The sequence below is a fragment of the Gekko japonicus genome, unplaced genomic scaffold, assembly GCF_001447785.1.
Source record: "Gekko japonicus isolate JY-2015 unplaced genomic scaffold, Gekko_japonicus_V1.1 scaffold2580, whole genome shotgun sequence".
Classification (NCBI taxonomy): domain Eukaryota; kingdom Metazoa; phylum Chordata; class Lepidosauria; order Squamata; family Gekkonidae; genus Gekko; species Gekko japonicus.
Genome location: NW_015169257.1, coordinates 156,515 through 176,665, shown reverse-complemented (window position 1 = coordinate 176,665; position 20,151 = coordinate 156,515). Strand labels below are relative to the sequence as shown.

Below are 20,151 nucleotides of genomic sequence, written 5' to 3'. Positions count from 1 at the left end.
CATTAGCATAACTCATCTACATCTGCCACACCCCCTGACATCACCGGAAGTGTGTCAAAAGGCAACACCCACTGCTCAGGCTCCACTGGACTGTTTTGGATTGCTAGCTTTGACCTCACAGAGGAGGGAGAGCTTGTACCTGAATAAAACTTGGTCTTAAAGGTGCCACTGGACTCTTTTGGACCGGGGGGCCGAGGGTAGTGGTCTGCAGCTTACCTAGCTGCTTCTTGCAAGGGGTGGGGCTTGTTGCATGTGCCCGCCCCCTGGCCTCTTTACTGCCGGAGCTCCGCTCCTGTGCGCTCCCGCAGGAAATGACCCCTGTGTCAGTATATTAAATGGTTTTATAGAATATTTGTATTGTTATTTATTTTTTGATTGCCGGGGAAGGAGTGGGATAAGAATCTAACTAAATAATATTGGTCTTGCACTCTTCACAACAACTTACCATTTCCTTTCATTACAGCGTTCTCAAAAGGGGTCACAGCTCGGTTGGCAATCCGTCCTGGATTGTTCACCAGAATTTCTTTCACTGCCTGGGATCCAGAAACCACGACGGAACTGATAGACCCAACTGGCAAAGAGTAAACGCTTCCATATTCTGCCGCCAACTGCCATTTTGGATTAAGAGGAAGAAAAGAAATGTTACATTCAGCCTACATGATTTCCAGTTCAAATGTTCATTTCAGCCTTCCCTCATCCCTTCATTTCCTGCCCATGGGAAGAAGGCGACAGAGGCGGGGGGCCCTTCTCAATTTCCTGAGGGCTGTCCTCCCTATTTTTCCAGTAGAAAAAAAATGGAAAATATAGAGGATCTGTATGCTTCAGGAGGGATTTAATGACTGCTTCCTTCAATGTGGTCTGCACTTCCTCATTTTTTCTGGGTAACAGTGATATGTTGTGGATGAATTCATATTTTATATACATGTACTAACATTTAAGAACATAAGAGAAGTTATGCTGGATCAGGCCAATGGCCCATCCAGACCAACACCCTTTGTCACTGTATTGATTTCTAAATGTCCCTGCCTTCCCCTGGAATGTCTTCTGATACCATGCTGTGCTGTATTTCCTGTTGAAACCCAATGGTGGGCCCCATGGCTCAATTGCCATGCCATAAACACACATTCTTCACACTTCCATGCTGGGAGAGACCAGATGGCCCTGCCTGCATGCCCGAAGTCACGTACAAAATGAAGTAGTTGGAGTTTGGGGGTCACCTGACTGCAGAGGGTGGTCTCCATACCTAGCCTATCCCCACCGTTGCCATGACCACCAACATTTGGACACACCCTTCCTACTCGCAGTTAGCTGAATGGCCACAGCTGATTGTGACCAGAGGTCCTTTCCTGCAGGAGTGCACAGGAGCGAAGCTCCGGCAGTAAAGAGCCCAGGGGGCGGGCACATGCAACAAGCCCCACCCCCTGCTCCCAGCAGCTAGGTAAGCTGCAGACCACTACCCTCGGCCCCCCGGTCCAAAAGAGTCCAGTGGCACCTTTAAGACCAAGTTTTATTCAGGTACAAGCTCTCCCTCCTCTGTGAGGTCAAAGCTAGCAATCCAAAACAGGCTCTCCCTCCTCTGCGAGGACAGATCTGCACGCCCCCCCCCCCCAATAGCCAGAAATCCAAAACAGTCCGATTGAACCTGAGCACTGGGTGTTGCCTTCTGACACACTTCCGGTGATGTCAGAGGGTGTGGCATATGCAAATAAGTTATGCTGATGAGCTCCTGCACCTCTTTTTCTACGAAATGACCCCTGATTGTGACTAGATTGGGGTTTAATTGTCTGATCCCTTGGGGGAGAGATCTCTCTCTCTCTCTGTTCTGTTCTGTTCCTGCTATCTCTGCTGCTCTGTTTTCTGTCCACCTGAAATGCTGTCCTGCCATGTGGTCTCTCGGAGAGACAAAGAACTGCTTTGGAGCTGAGCACGTGGTTGGCAAAGATGGACTTCTTGCTCCAAATCCCTTGAGGCTACTGGACTATAACAATGGACAATCTTGGACAATGGATTCCTGAAGTTGGTAGATGTGCTTCCTTACTGTGTAGTCAAGGTGAACTGCCTCAGGTTTCTTATTTTGAAATCCTTATTAGTCTAATTGCTAAGTTCTGACTGAATAAAATATTATCCTTGTTTATAACCAGTTTAGGTCCCCATTAGAAAGAAAGAGAAAGAGATTGGATTTATACCCCGCCCTTCACTTCGAGTCTCAGAGCGGCTTACAAACTCCTTCCCCTTCCCCTCCCCACAACAGACACCCTGTGAGGTGGGTGGGGCTGAGAGAGCTCTGACAGAAACTGCTCTTTTTCAAGGACAGCTGTGCCAGAGCTTGTGACTGACCCAAGGTCACATCAGCAGGTGCAAGTGGAGGAGTGGGGAATCAAACCCGGTTCTCCCAGATTAGAGTCTGTGCACTTAACCACTACACCAAACTGGCTCTCATTAGAGTGAAAGGTGGGGTGTAAATAAAGGTGCCCCTGGAATTTTGTTTCGTAACTGAGTTCCAAGGCTAAACGTCTGTGCCTTATGCTCACCCTATAAGCTACCTCTGTGTAAGATTAATTGTGTGTCTCTGGATAGAGGTGCTAGTGTGCACAACCCAGATGCCAACTGAGATTGTGGATCTCTGATCTCAGGCTGGTGAGGGATTAAGTGGAGATCCTGGAGGCAAAGTGCTCGGAAATCCAGAGAGGATAGCATACTCTCTGGGCGGTTGTTAAATGTATTGAAAAGTATAGGCTTCCCCCCTCGTTCCTGGACAGGCACGGGGGCAGGATCCTATACAGTCCCATAGAAGAAGAAGAGATTGGATTTATACCCCGCCCTTCACTTGGAGTCTCAGAGCGTCTTACAAACTCCTTTCCCTTCCCCTCCCCACAACAGACACCCTGTGAGGTGGGTGGGGCTGAGAGAACTCTGACACAAACTGCTCTTTTTCAAGGACAGCTATGCCAGAGCTTGTGACTGACCCAAGGTCACATCAGCAGGTGCAAGTGGAGGAGTGGGGAATCAAACCCGGTTCTCCCAGATTAGAGTCCGCACACTTAACCACTACACCAAACTGGCTCTCCATAGTGGCCAGAACCCAGGTGCCATCAGGAGGTCCACCAGTAGGGTCAGAACTCCAGAAGCCCTCCCACTGTGCCCCCCCAAGCACCAAGAATACAGAGTGTCACTGCCCCAGACAGAGTGTTTCATCTATATCTTGTGGCTAACAGCCACTGATGAACCTCTGCTCCACATGTTTATCCAATCCCCTCTTGAAGCTGTCTGCGCTTGTAGCCGCCACCACTTCCTGCAGCAGTGAATTCTACATGTTGATTACTCTGAGTGAAGAAGTACTTCCTTTCAGCTGTTCTAAGCCTACTGCTCGTTAATTTCATCCAGTGCCCATGAGTTTCTGGATTGTGAGAAAGGGCGAAAAATACTTCTTTCTCTGCCTTCTCTGTCCCATGCATAATTTTGTAAACCTCTATCATGTCACCCCTCAATCATCGTTCCTCCAAGCTAAAGAGCCCTAACCTCTTTAACCTTTCTTCATAGAAAAGGTGTTCAGTCCCCTTAATCACTTTTAGTTGCCATTTTCTGCACCTTCTCCAATGCTCTGATATCTTTTTTGAGGTGTGGTGACCAGAACTGTTCACAGTATTCCAAATGAGGCAATACCATAGATTAATAAAGGGGCATTAAGATACTGTATTGTTTTTAATCCTTTTCCTAATAATCCCCAGCATAGTATGTGCCTATCTTATTCTAGTTGCACACTGAGTCGACATTTTCAGTGAGTTATGAACCATGACTCCAAGATCTCTCTCCCGGTCATTTACCGCCAGTCCAAACCCCATCAACCCTATACTTAGGAATTTTTGTTCCAGTGTGCATTACTTTCCACTTGCCCACATTGAACCTTATTTGCCACATTGATGCCCACTTGCCCAGCCTCAACAGATCCCTCTGGAGCGACTCACAGTCCTCCCTGGTTCTCACTACCCTGAACAACTTTGTATCATCCACAAATTTAGCCACTTCACTGCTTACTCCCAACTCCAAATCATTAATGAACAAGTTAAAAGGCACCAGACCTAGTACTCAGTCCTGCAGTACCCCACTGCTTACCACCTTCCACTGTGACAACTGCCCATTTATAATCACTCTCTGGTTCCTGTTAATTAACCAATTTATAATTCACAAGAGGATTTGTCCTCTTATCCCATACTTATATTTAGGAGCCTTTGATGTGGAGCTTTATCAAAAGCTTTCTGGAAGTCTAGGTAAACAACATCTATTGGGTCACTCTTGCCCACATGTTTGTTCACCCCCTCAAAGAACCATAAAAGTTTGGTGAGACAAGGGGTGCATTCAGATGAACAGCTAATCCCACCATTATGCCGGCTCAAATTTGATCCCAATCATTTTAATCCATCCTTGCATGACCAGACATCCCCTGGTGGAATCACCGCACGCTGCTTCCACTGTGGTTTGTCCAGACGGCATCCACTGAATGAGGCGCACGTGCAGTGGTTTTTTTAAAAAAAACACAAAAGTTTGTGCATGTGCATAGGCATGATATTGCATCCTTGGTTATTCGTGCGTGTGCAGAATCAAGACTTTTTAAAAATGGCACCCGTTCGGGATGGTCTGACATCATGGGAACCATTTTTAATTGCGCACTGAAACGATCAGATGGGGGAGGTCTGCGAGTGGCCCATCGGAACCGAAAACTCTAGATTTAAAGTAGTGTCTTTTTAGTACGGCTCCAAAGCGCAGCAAAACGGGATGCTCATGCAAGACGGATGTTGCCCAGATGTTGATGTCTGGACATTACATTTAAATCCATGAGACACCAGTGCCTCGCACGGATCTAAAGAGCTGTCTGAACGCACCCAACATCTCCCTTACAGAATCCATGCTGATTCTTCCTCAACAGCTTTTATTCATCAATGTGCCTACTACTTCTATTTTTAATAATGGATTCCACCAATTTATCTGGTATCAACATTAGACTGACTGGCCTGTAATTTCCCAGATCTCCACTGGAAACATTTTTAAAGATGGGGGTTACATTAGCTACCTACCAGTCCTCAGGAATGGTGGCATGTTTTTTTTGGAGATCCACAAGTTCACATTTGAGTTCTTTCAGAACTCTTGGATGTATGCCATACGGTTTTGCTGATTTGTCAGTTTTAAATTTGTTCATCTGTAGGACCTCCTGTCTCATCACCTCAATCCAGGCCCGTAGCTGGGACCTTTCTAGTGGGGGGGCCCTGGGGAAAGTGGTGGGGCTGGAATGTGTGTGTGCGCGCCGTACGCACATCACCCGCTGCGCCCCGTTTGGAAAGCACGCGTGGCACTGAGCCTGCAGGGCGGGGAGGGCGGCCGCCTGCGCTGTCTCTCACTGGCAAACTACTGCGCCCCGTTGGAAAGCACGCGTGGTGGGGGCTGGCAGAGCTGGAGGGCGATCCCAGAAAAAAAAAGGCTGAGAATCCCCTCCCCCAAATGTTTGCCCCTAAATGCTTTTGAAAGGGCAGAAAGAGAGCACCCCCCCCCTCCGGAGTGCAGGGTTCCCCAATGGCTCCGGCGCGCCACAGCAGGGCCTGCTCTTCGCATGCGTTTTGGCGCAGGAACAAAAGAGGAGTTGGAGCGGAGAAAGAGAGACGGGAAGCGTGGGGGAGCCGGGCGGTGTGTGTGTGTGTGCGTGCAGAGAAGGATCCAGCCGCTTCCAGGACCCGCAGTGCTGAAGCGCTCACACAAAACCCCGATTCAAACAAGAGGCCAAGAGAAAAGCCCACCGTCGACGCTTTGGAAACGGAGAGTGCCGCTGCCCTGGCTAGACCTGCATTTCCTCCTCCCGCGCAGGCCCCTCTCCGCGAGCAAGCAGCAGAACTTCCTGGTCGCCTGCGCCCCACGGAGACCCCAGCCCAGAGCCCCCCCGCCTGCCCCCTCCCTCTTCTTCTTCTACGGCTATCACATTTTTGTCCTAGCCCGGGAAGGAGGGCTCTAGGGCAAACTCATTGATACAGCAGCCAAATCGCTCGCTCACAGCTTTAAGGCCCAGCAGCTCACGAAGTGGAATTTTGGCTCACAGGACGCCACAGCTTAGAGGGAGCATCGGCCCACACCGCCCCAATATTTTTTGTTTTCCAAAGGGACCCTTTCTTGGCGCCCTCCAAGCAAGTGAGGCTCCCGGAGAGCCCGGGAGATGACCGTAGGCCGGGGAAAGGGAGGACAGGAATTAGGCCGTTTCTCTCTCCCCCCCTCCTCCTCCCTGCCCCGCCAATCTGCTCTCCGGCTGCCCCACCGTTGCAATCCCGGGCGTCGCTTCCTGGAGCAAAACGCCCTCCGCGGCGCCCACCACTGTGGCGAACCCGGCCAGACCTCCTTCGGACCCTTTCCCGGCGAACTCAAGCCCATGGGCAGACTCGGTGGGGACTTCCTTCTGAGTAAACCTGCGCGAGCGGCAGCAGTGGTGCGGCTTCTGGGCCCGGGTCACCTCCTCTCCTCCCCAGGTGACGGTGGCGCTGAGCCTGCAGGGCGCGAAGGGCGCCTTCTCTCTGCGGCCCTCGGGCAATGGCGTGTTCTTCCTATGCGTGGAGGGTGCCTTGGACTGGGAGAGCCACGACGCCTACAAGCGGGCGCTCCTGTTACACATGGCTGACCTCAACAACCAGGCGCCCGCCTTCGCGCAGCTGCACCGCGCCACGGTCTCGGAGGCTGCCTTGCCCGGCACTCTTGTGCCCTGCCTCAGCACTTTGGCACCGAAGAGCTGGACTCCTGCAGAGGAGGAGGAGGGGAGGCCACTGTGCCTCAAGCCCTCTGACGCCGCCTCGGCTTCCAGCGCCACCGCCGCCAGTCTACGGGCCAGAGGGAGGGGGAGCAGAGGATGGGGGAGGGGGCCCACAAACCCCATGGGGGGCGGGCCCCGTGGGCCCCACGTGAGCTACGGGCCTGCCTCAATCCAACTCAGGTCTTTTGAAACCCCTCCTGAAATCAGTGGTCCTGGAGAGAGCAAGCACCTCCATCTTCTATGGTGAAGACAGAGGCATAAAATGCATTCAGCTTCTCTGCCACTTCCCTATCATCCTTTAGTAATCCTTTTACCACTTGGTAATCCTTTAGTAATCCTTTTACCACTTGGAGGGAAAAATAGACATTGTGGGTATTTCAGAAACTTGGTAGGATGAGGAAAATCAGTGGAATACGGTGATTCCCGGTTATATATTATATCGGAAGGATAGGGAGGGAAGGGTTGGAGGGTGGGTGGCTCTGTATGTCAGAGAAGGTATAAAGTCCAGAAAGATTGAGAGGCTAAGAGAATTGGATTCGCTTCTGGAAGTTCTACGGGTTGAAATATGGGGGCCAAAAGTAAACTTAACACTGGGAGTTTGTTATCACCCACCAGATCAAAAGATAGAGGAGGATTATAAAATGATGAATGAATTAAAGATAGCAGCTAGACAAAAACACTGTGTCGTAATAGGTGATTTAACTACCCACACATTGATTGGGTCGAGAGATTTCTCTGCACGGTCTCGCTCACATTTTGATATCGTACATTTATATGTCTACTCCTTGCATTTATTCCCTGTGAGTCAACCAATTGTTGTGCTGCAGTGTTATCGCATATTACAGTCATAGGCATAACACATGACATATCCAGATCTGTTAACAGTTGTTTTAGCCATTCAAGTTGTACACTTTCATTCAAGGCTGCAAACTCTGCCTCACACGTACTAGTTGAAACAAACTGTTGTTTTTCTGACTTCCACATAACAAGCGACCCATAAACATACACAACATACCCTGTAGTGAATTCTCCACTCTCTTTATCACCCCAGTTAGTGTCACTGTAGGCAATTACTTGTTGAGACTTATCTGGTTTCAACACCAATTTGCTCTCAATGGAACCTTTTAAGTATCTGAGAATTCTTTTAGCTGCATTCCAGTCTCTAACATAAGGACATGCATTTTTCTGGCATAGCATATGGACTGCATAGAAAATGTCAGGACGAGACCAAATTGCTAGGTACAATAAAGAACCTACCAATGACTGATACATATTAACATTTTCAAAACATTTCCCATCAGGTTCCCCTAAATAACCTGTAGTCATAGGAGTTTCCACTGAGTGGGCCTCAGTCATGTTATATTTTTTCAACAATTTTTACAATTTTATCCCTTTGACTCAGTTCATAGAAGCCTTCACTGTTTTTGTTCACATCCATACCTAAATAGTGATGTATTTCACCAAGATGGTTAATTTTGAAACTTTTTTGAGTTGTTTTCACAAACCAGTTTAGTTGTTCATTTTTGTCAAAAATAAAACACAAATCATCAACAAAAATAAGTAGATAGCATTTGCTTGCCCCAATCACCTTGCTAAATAGACAAGGATCAACTATGCTCTGTTCAAATCCTAAACTTTATACTTTGTTAGTTAAACACTGATTCCAGAGACGTCCACTCTGTTTCAAACCATACAATGATTTGTTAATTTTCAATACAAGGGTTTTGTTTTCATGCTCAAATCCAGGAATTTGCTGCATGTATAACTCTTCATCAATATCTGCATTCAGGTAAGCTGTTGCAAAGTCAAAGTGATGTAATTGCATTTTCTGTAAACCAGCTTTTGTTAAAGCTATATTCAGCATACTTGACCTTACTGTAGGCGAGAAAACTTCGTCATAATCTGCCCCTTGTTGCTGTAAATAGCCTTTTGCGACTAACCTCGCTTTTGTTTGTGGTTCACCATTTTGCAACGTTTTTAGTTTGTAGAGCCACCTACATTCTATTACATTTTTACCTTCTGGTAACTCAGTTAAAGTAAAGACATTGTTCTCACACAGACTCATATTCTGCTTTCATGGCCTCCAACCATGGTTCTTGTTCATTAGAAGACATTTCTATTACCTCTTGATAATGCACTGGTTCCCTTACATATACATGATTAACAACATTTGCATCATACCCATATCTTTGAGGCGGTACACCTTTGTTACTCCTAGTAGACCTTTTAGGGGTACTCTGTTCATTTTTCACTTCATCAGAAATAACAGGGTGAGGAGACTTGGTTTCAACAGTTTCACTTTAAGTTACCTCTGTTAACGTTAAAAACTGCTTGAGCAGGCAGTTGAATGTGTGCACTCTGTGCCAGTTTTGGCTCTCGCAAAAATTTGCTGACTTGCTAAAACTCACATTGCTTTGTTCATTCGCAAACCTGTAGGCTTTCATGCCTGTCTGATAGCCTAAAAATAACAACTTTTTAGAACTTTTCATCCCTTCCTCCTTTGGCTCAAGGGCACATCCACCCAGGCTTTAGACCCAAACACTCTCAAATGACTCAGTTTTGGTGCATTCCCATACAAAACTGCATAGGGGATATTATCAATAGCTCTGGTCCAAAGTCTGTTTACCACATAGCATGCTGCCTTCATGGCGTCTGCCCAGTATTGTATCTCCAACCCTGCATCTGCAAGCATTGAGTACATAACTGTCTGCAAAACACCATTTCTCTGCTCAGCCAGACCATTTTCCTCCGGGGTCTGAGGGTTCATGAGTCTATGCTTAATACCATGCTTTTGCAACCAGTTTTTGAATTGCAATGACATAATTTCACCTCCCATATCTGTTTGTAGTGCTTTCAGCACACCTATTTGGTTCCTAATTCTCTTGTACCAATATTTAACAGTATTGAATACATCTGACTTGTTTTTTAGAATAAAACACCATGAAAATCTTGACCAATTGTCAGTGAGAATTAGAGCATATTTGTTGTTAGACAAACTTTGTGGGAAAGGTCCCATTACATCAGCATGTACTAACTCCGGAGGTTCCTTAGTCACCCTTTCTTTTTTCTTTGCCACCAGAAAAGCTTTTGACTTAACCTGCTTACACACATCACAGTCTAAATAGTTACTACATTCCTTCACTCCCTCTTTACCGGTAAGTGCTAATGTTTTGTTAAGACTGGAAAAACTAACATGCCCCATTCTTTTGTGTAGGAGGTGTAAACATTCATCATGAGGATTTATATTGCCTGTCACACTGGCAATAGCTATCTCGGGAGTGTTGTTAAGCACATAAACACCATTATGCAATTTTGCCTTAGCAACCTCCCTCCCAGCTTGCTTAATTTTACACAACTCATTTGCAAAAATTACCTCGAAACCTGCCCTGTCAAGGGCTAAAACACTCAGCAAGTTACATTCCAGAGAGGGAACACATAGGACATTCTGGAACGTGTGCTTGAGTGCTGGAAAAGTAATTTCACTAATACAAGTCACATCTGCACTGCTCCTGTTGGCTAGAGTCACGTGCTGTTGTTGTGCTTGTTGCTTGTTGTTGAGCAAACTCTCATCCCTGCAAAATATTTGGCTGGCGCCAGAGTCAATTAACCATGAATCTTTACTCTATGCTGCTCCTGCTACCACCAAAGATGTGTTGTTGCATCTCAACATGTCAGAGTGCTCAGTTGTTGCCACCTTCTTCTGCTGCTTAGGACAGTTCCTTTTTAGATGAGTAGTGGATCCACAGATAAAACACTTTCTCACCTGCAAAGCCTTGTAACTCTCTCCGCTGCATGCCTTGCTTCCGGTTCCAGCTGCCTCCGCTGTCCGGGAACTCTGCCAAGAGAATGTGGAATGTTTGGCCTCCTGTTCCAGCAGCCGGCCCACAACATATTCCAAGCTTAGCTTATCAGCCTGCATGGATTCCAGAGAGGTGATTAGCATGTCGTACTCAGTAAGGAGCTAAGTACAATATAAACTTGGTCTTCAGCAGATACCGTTTTGCCTCTCTGTTCTAGCTGGTGAAAGCATTCAGTAAATGCATTTAAATGTTCTCTTATTGGCTCACCTGGCTTTTGAATCTTTCGGTAAAGCTGACACGTTAAGGCTATCAAAGTTCCTGCCGTGCGTTGAACATAGATTGTTTTCAGACTGTTCCAAGCCTCTTTTGCTGTTTTGGCAGTGGCTACATGTACTAGTTGGTCGTCTCCCACAGCCAAAATAATGTTTGCTAGTGCCTTTTCAACTTTTGGCACATCTCCCACAGGAACTGGGTCTGGAGGGTTCTCCACATACAGCCAAAGACCCTCATGTTTTGTGCGTAGCTCCCACATATCATAGTTGACGTGAGCTTTTCCACCCACTGGGCAGTCGGTACTTGAGCCATGCTGGACACTTTCCACAGCTACCACACACTCTCCGGCTCCGTTGACTCCCCTGAGCTGATATCTTTTTACTCCTTCTTTTTTCTGTGCTGGTGCCAGGTGCTTTACTGAGCAAGTTGTCCTCCTCTCCTCCACGAAGAACCTCTCTCTCACCTTTGGTGTCTGAAGCAGAGCCCAAAGGGTTTTAGGGGGAATTCAGTCATCCCTGGAGCGATTTTCTCACTTTTTCGATTTTTGTGCACATAATGGAAGCATGCTGGGTATGTAGGAGAAGATTCTGAGGCCCACGGAGCTTCCTTTCCCTCAGTCTAAGTATCCGCACGGCGCCCTCTGTTGGCTATTAGAATATATGATTTGTTGTTAGACAAACTTTGTGGGAAAGGTTCCATTACATCAGCATGTACTAACTCCAGAGGTTCCTTAGTCATCCTTTCACTTTTCTTTGCGACCAGAAAAGCTTTTGACTTAACCTGCTTACACACATCACAGTCTAAATAGTTACTACATTCTTTCACTCCCACTTTACTGGTAAGTGCTAACATTTTGTTAAGACTGGAAAAACTAACATGCCCCATTCTCCTGTGTAGGAGGTGTAAACATTCATCATGAGGATTTATATTGCCTGTCACACCGGCAATAGCTACCCCGAGAGTGTTGTTAAGCACATAAACACCATTATGCAACTTTGCCTTAGCAACCTCCCTCCAAGCTTGCTTAATTTTACACAACTCATTTGCAAAAATTACCTTGAAACCTGCCCTGTCAAGGGCTAAAACACTCAGCAAGTTACAGTCCAGAGAGGGAACACATAGGACATTCTGGAACATGTGCTTGAGTGCTGGAAAAGTAATTTCACCAATACAAGTCACATCTGCACTGCTTCCGTCGGCTAGAGTCACGTGCTGTTGTTGTGCTTGTTGCTTATTGTTGAGCAAACTCTCATCCCTACAAAATATTTGGCTGGTGCCAGAGTCAATTAGACATGAATCTTTACTCTGTGCTGCTCCTGCTACCACCAGAGATGCATTGTTGCGTCTCGACAACATGTCAGAGCGCTCAGTTGTTGCCACCTTCTTCTGCTGCTTAGGACAGTTCCTTTTTAGATGAGTTGTGGATCCACAGATAAAACACTTTCTCACCCACAAAGCCTTGTAACTCTCTCCACTGCATGCCTTGCTTCTGGCTCCAGCTGCCTCTGTTGTCTGGGAACTCTGCCAAGTTGGTGTGGAATGTTTGGCCTCCTGATCCAGCAGCCAGCCAACAACATATTCCAAGCTTAGCTTATCAGCCTGCATGGATTCCAGAGAGATTTCTAGCATGTTGTACTCAGAAGATAACGAGCTAAGTACAATATAAACTCGGTTTTCAGCAGACACTGTTTTGCCTCTCTCTTCTAGCTGGTGAAAGCATTCAGTTAATGAGTTCAAATGTTCTCTTCTTGGCTCACCTGGCTTTTGAATCTTTCAGTAAAGCCGACGCGTTAAGGCTATCAAAGTTCCTTCCGTGCGTTGTTTTCAGACTTTTCCAAGCCTCTTTTGCTGTTTTGGCAGTGGCTACATGTACTAGTTGGTCGTCTCCCACAGCCAAAATAATTTGCTAGTGCCCTTTCAACTTTTGGCACATCTCCAATAGGGACTGGGTCTGGAGGGTTCTCCACATACAGCCAAAGACCCTCACGTTTCAGATAATGTCTCATGCGTAGCTCCCACATATCATAGTTAGTTGACGTGAGCTTATCCACCCACTGGCCAGTCAGTACCTGAGTCATGCTGGACACTTTCCACAGCTACCAGACGCTCTCCAGCTCCATCGACTCCCCCGAACTGATATCTTTTAACTCCTTTTTTCTGTGCTGGTGCCAGGTGCTTTACCGAGCAAGTCGTCCTCCTCTCCTCCACGAAGAACAACAGTCGACAAACTCTCGGCTCCTGACTTCACAGCTCACAGACCTCTTAGCACTTGAGTGCTCATGCTGGACTTAGGTTGGATTCAGGCTTGACCCTGGGCTTGGCGCATACTTGGCCCATAACCCTGTCGAGCAGTCTGTCGCGCAGTGTGCGTCACCAGGTCAGCTCTCAGCTTAAGATCCAAATTGCACTCTGATAAGATTCCACTGCAGTAAACCACACTCACACAGTTCTTGTGGTTAACTATATACAATGATTTATTTTCATATATACAGCCTTCTCCATCAAAGTGCTCTGCCATACGCTCATACAAGAAGAAGGAATATACTGTACAGACTACATACACTTATATACACTAACCAGCCAATCAGCTTACTGCTGTGTCACTGTGAGACAGCTCAGCTTAGCTCCAGTCAGAACCGGTTTGTGGTGGTTCTCCAGACTGTCAGACATCTGTCAAATAGATTGGCATGATCACACATACTGAAGCCTTATGACATTCAACAACTTTTGGGTATGTAGGTCACCGGTCACCCATTTGTTTAGAGTTACTTCAGGACTGAAAGGTTTGGCTCTTGCTTCCCAATGGCAAACATGGAGCTGATTAGTTTGCGAATGGGGTTCAGGTTGCCTACAAGCAGCTCACAACTGTTTGCCGGTTTACTCTCTATGCAGGCAGACACAAAGCCCATTAACCTGTCCCAGCCTATTGCCACCGACTCATTGGCTGAATCTGCATTGGTCTTTCCTGCCATTGTGCCAACGATCCCACATTGTTTCTCAAATTTCTGTCTGCATATCATGTCTCATCTGCTCTCCTATTGTTTTGGCACAGCATCGGCTGTCTGCATCATTTTATTGCTTTCTGGTGGCAATTATTTAAATGAACTTTAAGGGGGTGGAAGACATCCCTATGTAAATGAAACTATGCCACTTTTAACAAATCGGAATGACAGGTATATGAAAGATGCTGGTATTAATAGCTCCCAGTCTGTCTGGATATGCTTTCTATGGCTTTCTAAGGCTGTAAAAAACCCTAGGCATCAGCACAGCACAGCAGTCAGACTCCCGCAGAGAATCTCCAGGGAACTTAACTGTTCTGGAGGTTGCTTGTTTGCTAGGAGCCTAACACTGCTATGTGCCCAGCAGAACAAGTTCCACATTAAAACCCAACAGGACCAACTTCAAACCTGAGAATCTCTGCTCCACAAACTGAAGTAGGGCCTTTCTTTTTGCAAAGGCAGCAGAACCAGTGCATTGAATGCACTACTGCCCAGCAACAGAACCATCTGCCTCTGGCGACCTGTATGGCAGTGCATCAAAAAAGCTTCAAACTTGGCATGAGCTTCCCCCTTTATTATTAGACACAGACTAGGTGAAAATGGCAAAGCAAGGACCAGGATAGTGGCAGAGGGTTCCACAACCTTATTGAACTTCTTCTCTCCTGGGCACCCCCCTAGCTTGTTACCTGTAAAATCGGATGGACTGCTTGGGAGTTTCTAAAGCAGGGGTGTCAAACATGTGACCCGGGGGGGGGCAGATCAGGCCCCCAGAGGGCTTCTATCAGGCCTGCAGTGGAACTGGCTGTCTTTTGCTTCTTCTTCATCATCGTAGGTTTGCAGCTTACAGATACACACCTGAACAGCATACTCAAGATTGCAACAGCACAGGTATTTTGATGCAATAATTCAGAGCAAGAGGTGTCAGTTATCAGGCACTGTTAAATAAACAAAATATTGCAAGAGTGCTAATGTTTTAAGCATGTTTTTATTTTAAGTTAAAAAAAACCTTTGTGTCTTTTATAAAGTTTATATTGCCGCTACCTGGCATAACAGTTTATGACACACATGTCCCAGCCCAACAAGGTCTCCTTTATGTCAGATTCAGCCCTCATAACAAATGAGTTCGACACCCCTGTTCCAAAGAGTCTTCTGAATGCACAGCATAGCATGTTTGAACTTGTGAAGGCTCTGTCCCCTCTTCGTGGCAAGAGAGACAGGTAGCCGACCTGAATGCACACCCCTAGGCAAGAGCCCTTTGGTTCTTGCCTTTCCACTCTAACCCTCAGCAAGCTTGACATTTAAAGCTATACTTGCAAACAGGGAAGGACAAAGATCAACTCCATCACATTATTCTCATCTCAACTCCCCATGTTAAGTATTCTTAAGTTTCCCCCTAAGATTCTACTGTACTTTACAACTCAATAGCATTTACGTAGGATTATAAGGAGATAACCCATGCAGGGTAGCCATAAGTCAGTCGTGACTTCACGGCACTTTCCACCACCATAGTTGACAAAGGGGCCACAGGATAGTGGCGTTTTGGACACCTCCGTTCATTGAATCCAGGCCAGTGTTGTAGCCGGCCCTAGTCCATTCCAAGACTTTGTGCGGGCAGGAACAGGAAGAAAGGAAGTTGTTGTCTCTGCAGCACCACACAGAGAATGAGCCCCGGGTTATTAACTGTGCTCCTGTTTAGAACTATACCGCCTCTTCATTCTGATGCTTAGCATTAAGGTTGCAACCACCAGTCCACCGACTGCCCAGGCAAGAAGATGCCTGGCGTGATGCTCAAGTCAGGCACTGAGCGGCACAGGTGAGATGAGCAGCTCCCCGTCTCAGCTCACAAGCAACTGTGGCTATCAAAAATGGGATGTTCCCTACAACATTCTCGGGAAGCCTACCTACAAAATGCTGCACAGAGGTGACAAAGAAGGAAAAAGGAATTCTTTCAGGGATAGGGTTGCCATGCCATGGTTGCCTGGCAACCAGCATGAGTTGGGGGTTGGAGACATGGGGGGGGATGTTGTGTGCAAAAAGGATTTGGGCAAAATCGAGAGGGTGCAGAGGAGAGCTACGAGGATGATCAGGGGTCTGGAGACTGAGCCCTACGAGGAAGGGCCTTGGGAATGTTTAGTGTGGAGAAGATGAGATTGAGGGGGGACATGATTGCTCTCTTTAAATATTTGAAAGGCTGTCATTTGGAGGAGGGCAAGGAGCCGTTCCAGTCGGCAGCAGAGCAAGGGCTTTAAATTACATGCAGAAAGGTATCAACTGGATATTAGGAAAACCCTTTTCACAGTCAGAGTGGTTCAAAGGTGGAATCAGCTGCCTAGGGAGGTGGTTCGCTCCCCTTCACTGACAGCTTTCAAGAAGAGGCTGGATGAATATTCGACAGGGATGCTGTAGGCTGGTCCTGCGTTGGGCAGGGGTTGGACTAGATGGTCTGTATGGCCCCTTCCAACTCTATGATTCTATGTAACGTCCTTTCTGGGGGAAACCAAGAAGTGGCATAGGGTAGCTCTAGGAATTTCCAGAAACTCTAGCGGGATCCCTGGGAGCCCTAGTAGTGGGTGCTCTTTGAATGTGTGAAGACCAGGGTTCCTCCATTCTGCAGGGATCTTTCATTTGACTTGGGCATTCATGCTGCGGTTCTAGATCAACTGAATCCATTGAGGTCAGTGTTGTCTATTCAGCCTGGCAGGGGTCCTCCAGGGCCTCAGGTTGAGAACCTTCAGAAGAAGAGGAGATTGGCTTTATACCCCGCCCTTCACTCGGAGTTTCTGAGTGGCTTACAGTCTCCTTTTCCTTCCCCTCCACACAACAGACACCTGTGAGGTAGGTGGGACTGAGAGAGCTCTTGACAGAAACGGCTCTTTTTCAAGGAGAGCTCTGATCAGAACTACGGCTTGCCCAAGGTCATCCAGCAGGTGCAAGTGGAGGAGTGGGGAATCAAACACGGTTCTCCCAGATTAGAGTCTGCGCACTTAACCACTACACCAAACTGGCTCAGAAGAAGAAGAAGAAGAAGAAGAAGAAGAAGAAGAAGAAGAAGAAGAAGAAGAAGAAGAAGAAGAAGAAGAAGAAGGAACAAGAACAAGAGCAAGAACAAGAACAAGAAGACGACAACATTGGATTTATACTCCGCCCTTCACTACCCAAAGGAATCTGAGAGTGGCTTACAAACTCCTTTCCTTTCCCCTCCCCACAACAGGCACCCTGCGAGGTAGGTGTGGCTGAGAGAGCTCTTGACAGAAACTGCTCTTTTTCAAGGACAGCTCTGATCAGAACTATGGCTTGCCCAAGGTCATCCAGCAGCTGTGAATGGAGAACTGGGGAATCAAACCCGGTTCTCCCAGATTAGAGTCCGCGCACTTAACCACCACACCAAACTGGCTCTCAAGAAGGAGGAGGAGGAGGAGAAGGAGAAGAAGGAGAAGGAGAAGAAGAAGAAGAAGAAGAAGAAGAAGAAGAAGAAGAAGAAGAAGAAGAAGAAGAAGAAGAAGAAGAAGAAGAAGAGTGTCAAACAAAAACATCAGATAGCAGCCTGTTTTACAATAGCAAAACAAAACAAGCATTCAAGGTATATAGAGAGAAACCTTTAATGGCATAATAATACAACAACACACACACAAAAAAACTAGACAGCGATAAATACATATATACCCGTACTAAAAGTTTCCACCAAACAGAACCCATTTGAGGCTAATAAAGAGAGGGGGAAAGGTAAATCTAAATATTACAGCTTCTAACCCTTAAAAGGTAAAGGTAAAGGTACCCTTGCTTGAAAGGCAGTCGAATCCGACTCTAGGGTTGCGGTGCTCATCTCCGTTTCAAAGCCGAAGAGCCAGTGCTGTCCGAAGACATTTCCGTGGTCATGTGGCCGGCATAACTAAACACCGAGGTGCACGGAACGCTGTTCCCTTCCCACCGAAGTGGTATCTATTTATCTACTTGCAATTTCTTGCTTTTGAACTGCTAGGTTGGCAGGAGCTGGAACTAGAGACGGGAGCTCACTCCGTCATGTGGCACACTCGGGTCTCGAACTGCTAAACTACCGACCTTCCACAGCCTGCAGTTCAGCATCTTAACCACTTGAGCCACCGCAGCTCTTTTAACCCTTAACTTCCATACAAATAGTAGGTACTCAGCGACAAATGCAATAATTTCCGGAGATTTGTCAGATAACAAAAAAACAAGGCCATTATTGGGTCATAGATTTTGCAGAAGAAAGGAGTGGATGGATCAAAGAATGGCATAGCAAAGAGTAATGAGAGCAGAGAAAAAGAATATGTTGCACAGAGTCAGGTTCATTGTAAAGACGGGTACAGACTCTTTCTTTATAAGGAATACCCTTATATCTGCCTGTCAAAACAGCCGAAGGGAAGAGATTGAACCTGGCAAGCGTGAAAGCTCTACAGTGTGAGGGGTTTACCAAATTAGAAAAGTTCTGTGCCCTAGAATCTTGTGTGGAGAACATTCCACGCCCTCTTACTCTGCAGATTAATTATTTCCTACATACTTACTTTTCTGAAGGAGTCTTGAGAGAGCTTGAATCCTATTTTCCACAGGCCTCCAATGACTGGAATCCAAAGTGGCCCCGGAGGGTAAGAGCGGCTGCATGGCCAGTTCTGTTTCAGAACGTGCAAAATCAGGAGACACGCCAGGAAACTTAGCAGAAACACCTGTATCCCTAACATGATCCTGCCTTCTCCTTCTCCGTTTTGGTACCGTTTTAGTCCATCAAGGCAGGCTGAAAGCCTTTTGTACCTCCCTCAGAGTTAAGTTGAGAATGTATTCTTTGACACCTCTCTCAAGCGGCTTTGCAATGTATACCTTGAAACAAAAGAGTCTGTGTAAGAGATTAGTTTGTCAACTTAGCTAATCGTTACCACACCCTGAATGCCGGAACGAGGCACTAGGACACGCCTTTATTCATGGCTGATCTGCATAATTGTTTTGGTCACCGTCTCTGTGCATGGCACTGATGGGATCTCAAGCATGAGGAGGGACATAAGAGAACACAAGAACATAAGAGACGCCATTGTTGGGTCAGGCCAATGGCCCATCTAGTCCAGCACTCTGTCACGCAATGGCCCAAAATATCAGGTGCCCTCAGGAGGTCCAGCAGTGGGGCCAGGACACTAGAAGCCCTCCCACCGTTGCCCCCTCAAGCACCAAGAATACAGAGCATCACTTGCCCCTGACTGAGAGTCCATATCTATACCTTGTGGCTAGTAGCCACCGATGGACCTCTGCTCCATAAAAGAACATAAGAGAAGCCAATGTTGGATCAAGCCAAAGGCCCTTCCAGTCCAACACTCTGTCACACAGTGGCCAAAAATACCAGGTGCCATCAGGAGGTCCACCAGTGGGGCCAGGACACTAGAAGTCCTCCTCTGTTGCTCCCCCCCAACACCAAGAAGACAGAGCATCACTTATCCCAGAGTCCCTATCTATACCTTGTGTCTAATAGCCACCAATGGACCTCTGCTCCATGTGTTTATCCAGTTCCCTCTTGAAGCCGTTAATGCTTGTAGCCACCACCACCTCCTGTGGCAGTGTATTCCATGTGTTAATCACTCTTTGGGTGAAGAAGGACTTCCTTTTATCTGTTCTAACCCGACCGCTCAGCAATTTCATGGAGTGCCCACGAGTTCTTGCATTGTGAGAAAGGGAGAAAAGTACTTCTTTCTCGACCTGCTCTACCCCACGCAGAATCTTATAAACCTCGATCATGTCAACCCTCAGCCATCGTTTCTCCGAGCTAAAGAGCCCCAAGCGCTTTAACCTTTCTTCATAGGGAAAGTGTTCCAACCCTTTGATCATCCTAGTTGCCCCTTTTCTGCACTTTCCCCAATGCTATAATATCCCTTTTGAGGTGTGGTGACCACCTTCCCAATCGTCTAGAGCTAATAGGATCTTATATATGAGTTCTGACCCTCAAACACAGGCAGAGGGGGCTCATCATGCATACCTGAAAAGGGTGGAGCTGTGTTCCCAATGATGTCCTCCTCCCTCAATGGGAGGTTGCTTTCTACTGAGCCCCAGACACGAAGGATGCTGTTTCACCAAGTTTCCCTTTATTTATTTATTTATTTATTTATTTATTTATTTATTTGCATAACATCACTGTTATAACATCACTGAAACAAATGCAATTTCAGTTCAAAACATTAAACATTAAAACACAATAAAACATTATAACAATTAAAACAACGCATACAGCTTGGAAGAGCAGAAGTTGGCTATAAAATTCTGGCCTGATGGCCATTAAACATTAAAACACAATAAAACATTA

At 46.7% G+C, this 20,151-nt stretch overlaps 1 protein-coding gene across 1 annotated transcript in view; it reads right to left on the bottom strand.

Annotated features, from left to right (window-relative positions):
* Nucleotides 1–18,550, bottom strand: part of LOC107114908 (cytochrome P450 2J2-like) — a 58,081-nt gene extending 39,531 nt beyond the window's left edge. Inside the window, exons 1-4 of the mRNA XM_015416513.1 lie at nt 18,377–18,550; nt 15,755–15,764; nt 15,134–15,157; nt 446–598 (exon numbers count right to left, since the gene is read on the bottom strand). Of these exons, the coding sequence (XP_015271999.1) occupies nt 446–598; nt 15,134–15,157; nt 15,755–15,764; nt 18,377–18,550 (361 nt within the window). The remainder of the gene's footprint in view (nt 1–445; nt 599–15,133; nt 15,158–15,754; nt 15,765–18,376) is intronic.
* Between the last annotated feature and the right edge of the window lie 1,601 nt (nt 18,551–20,151).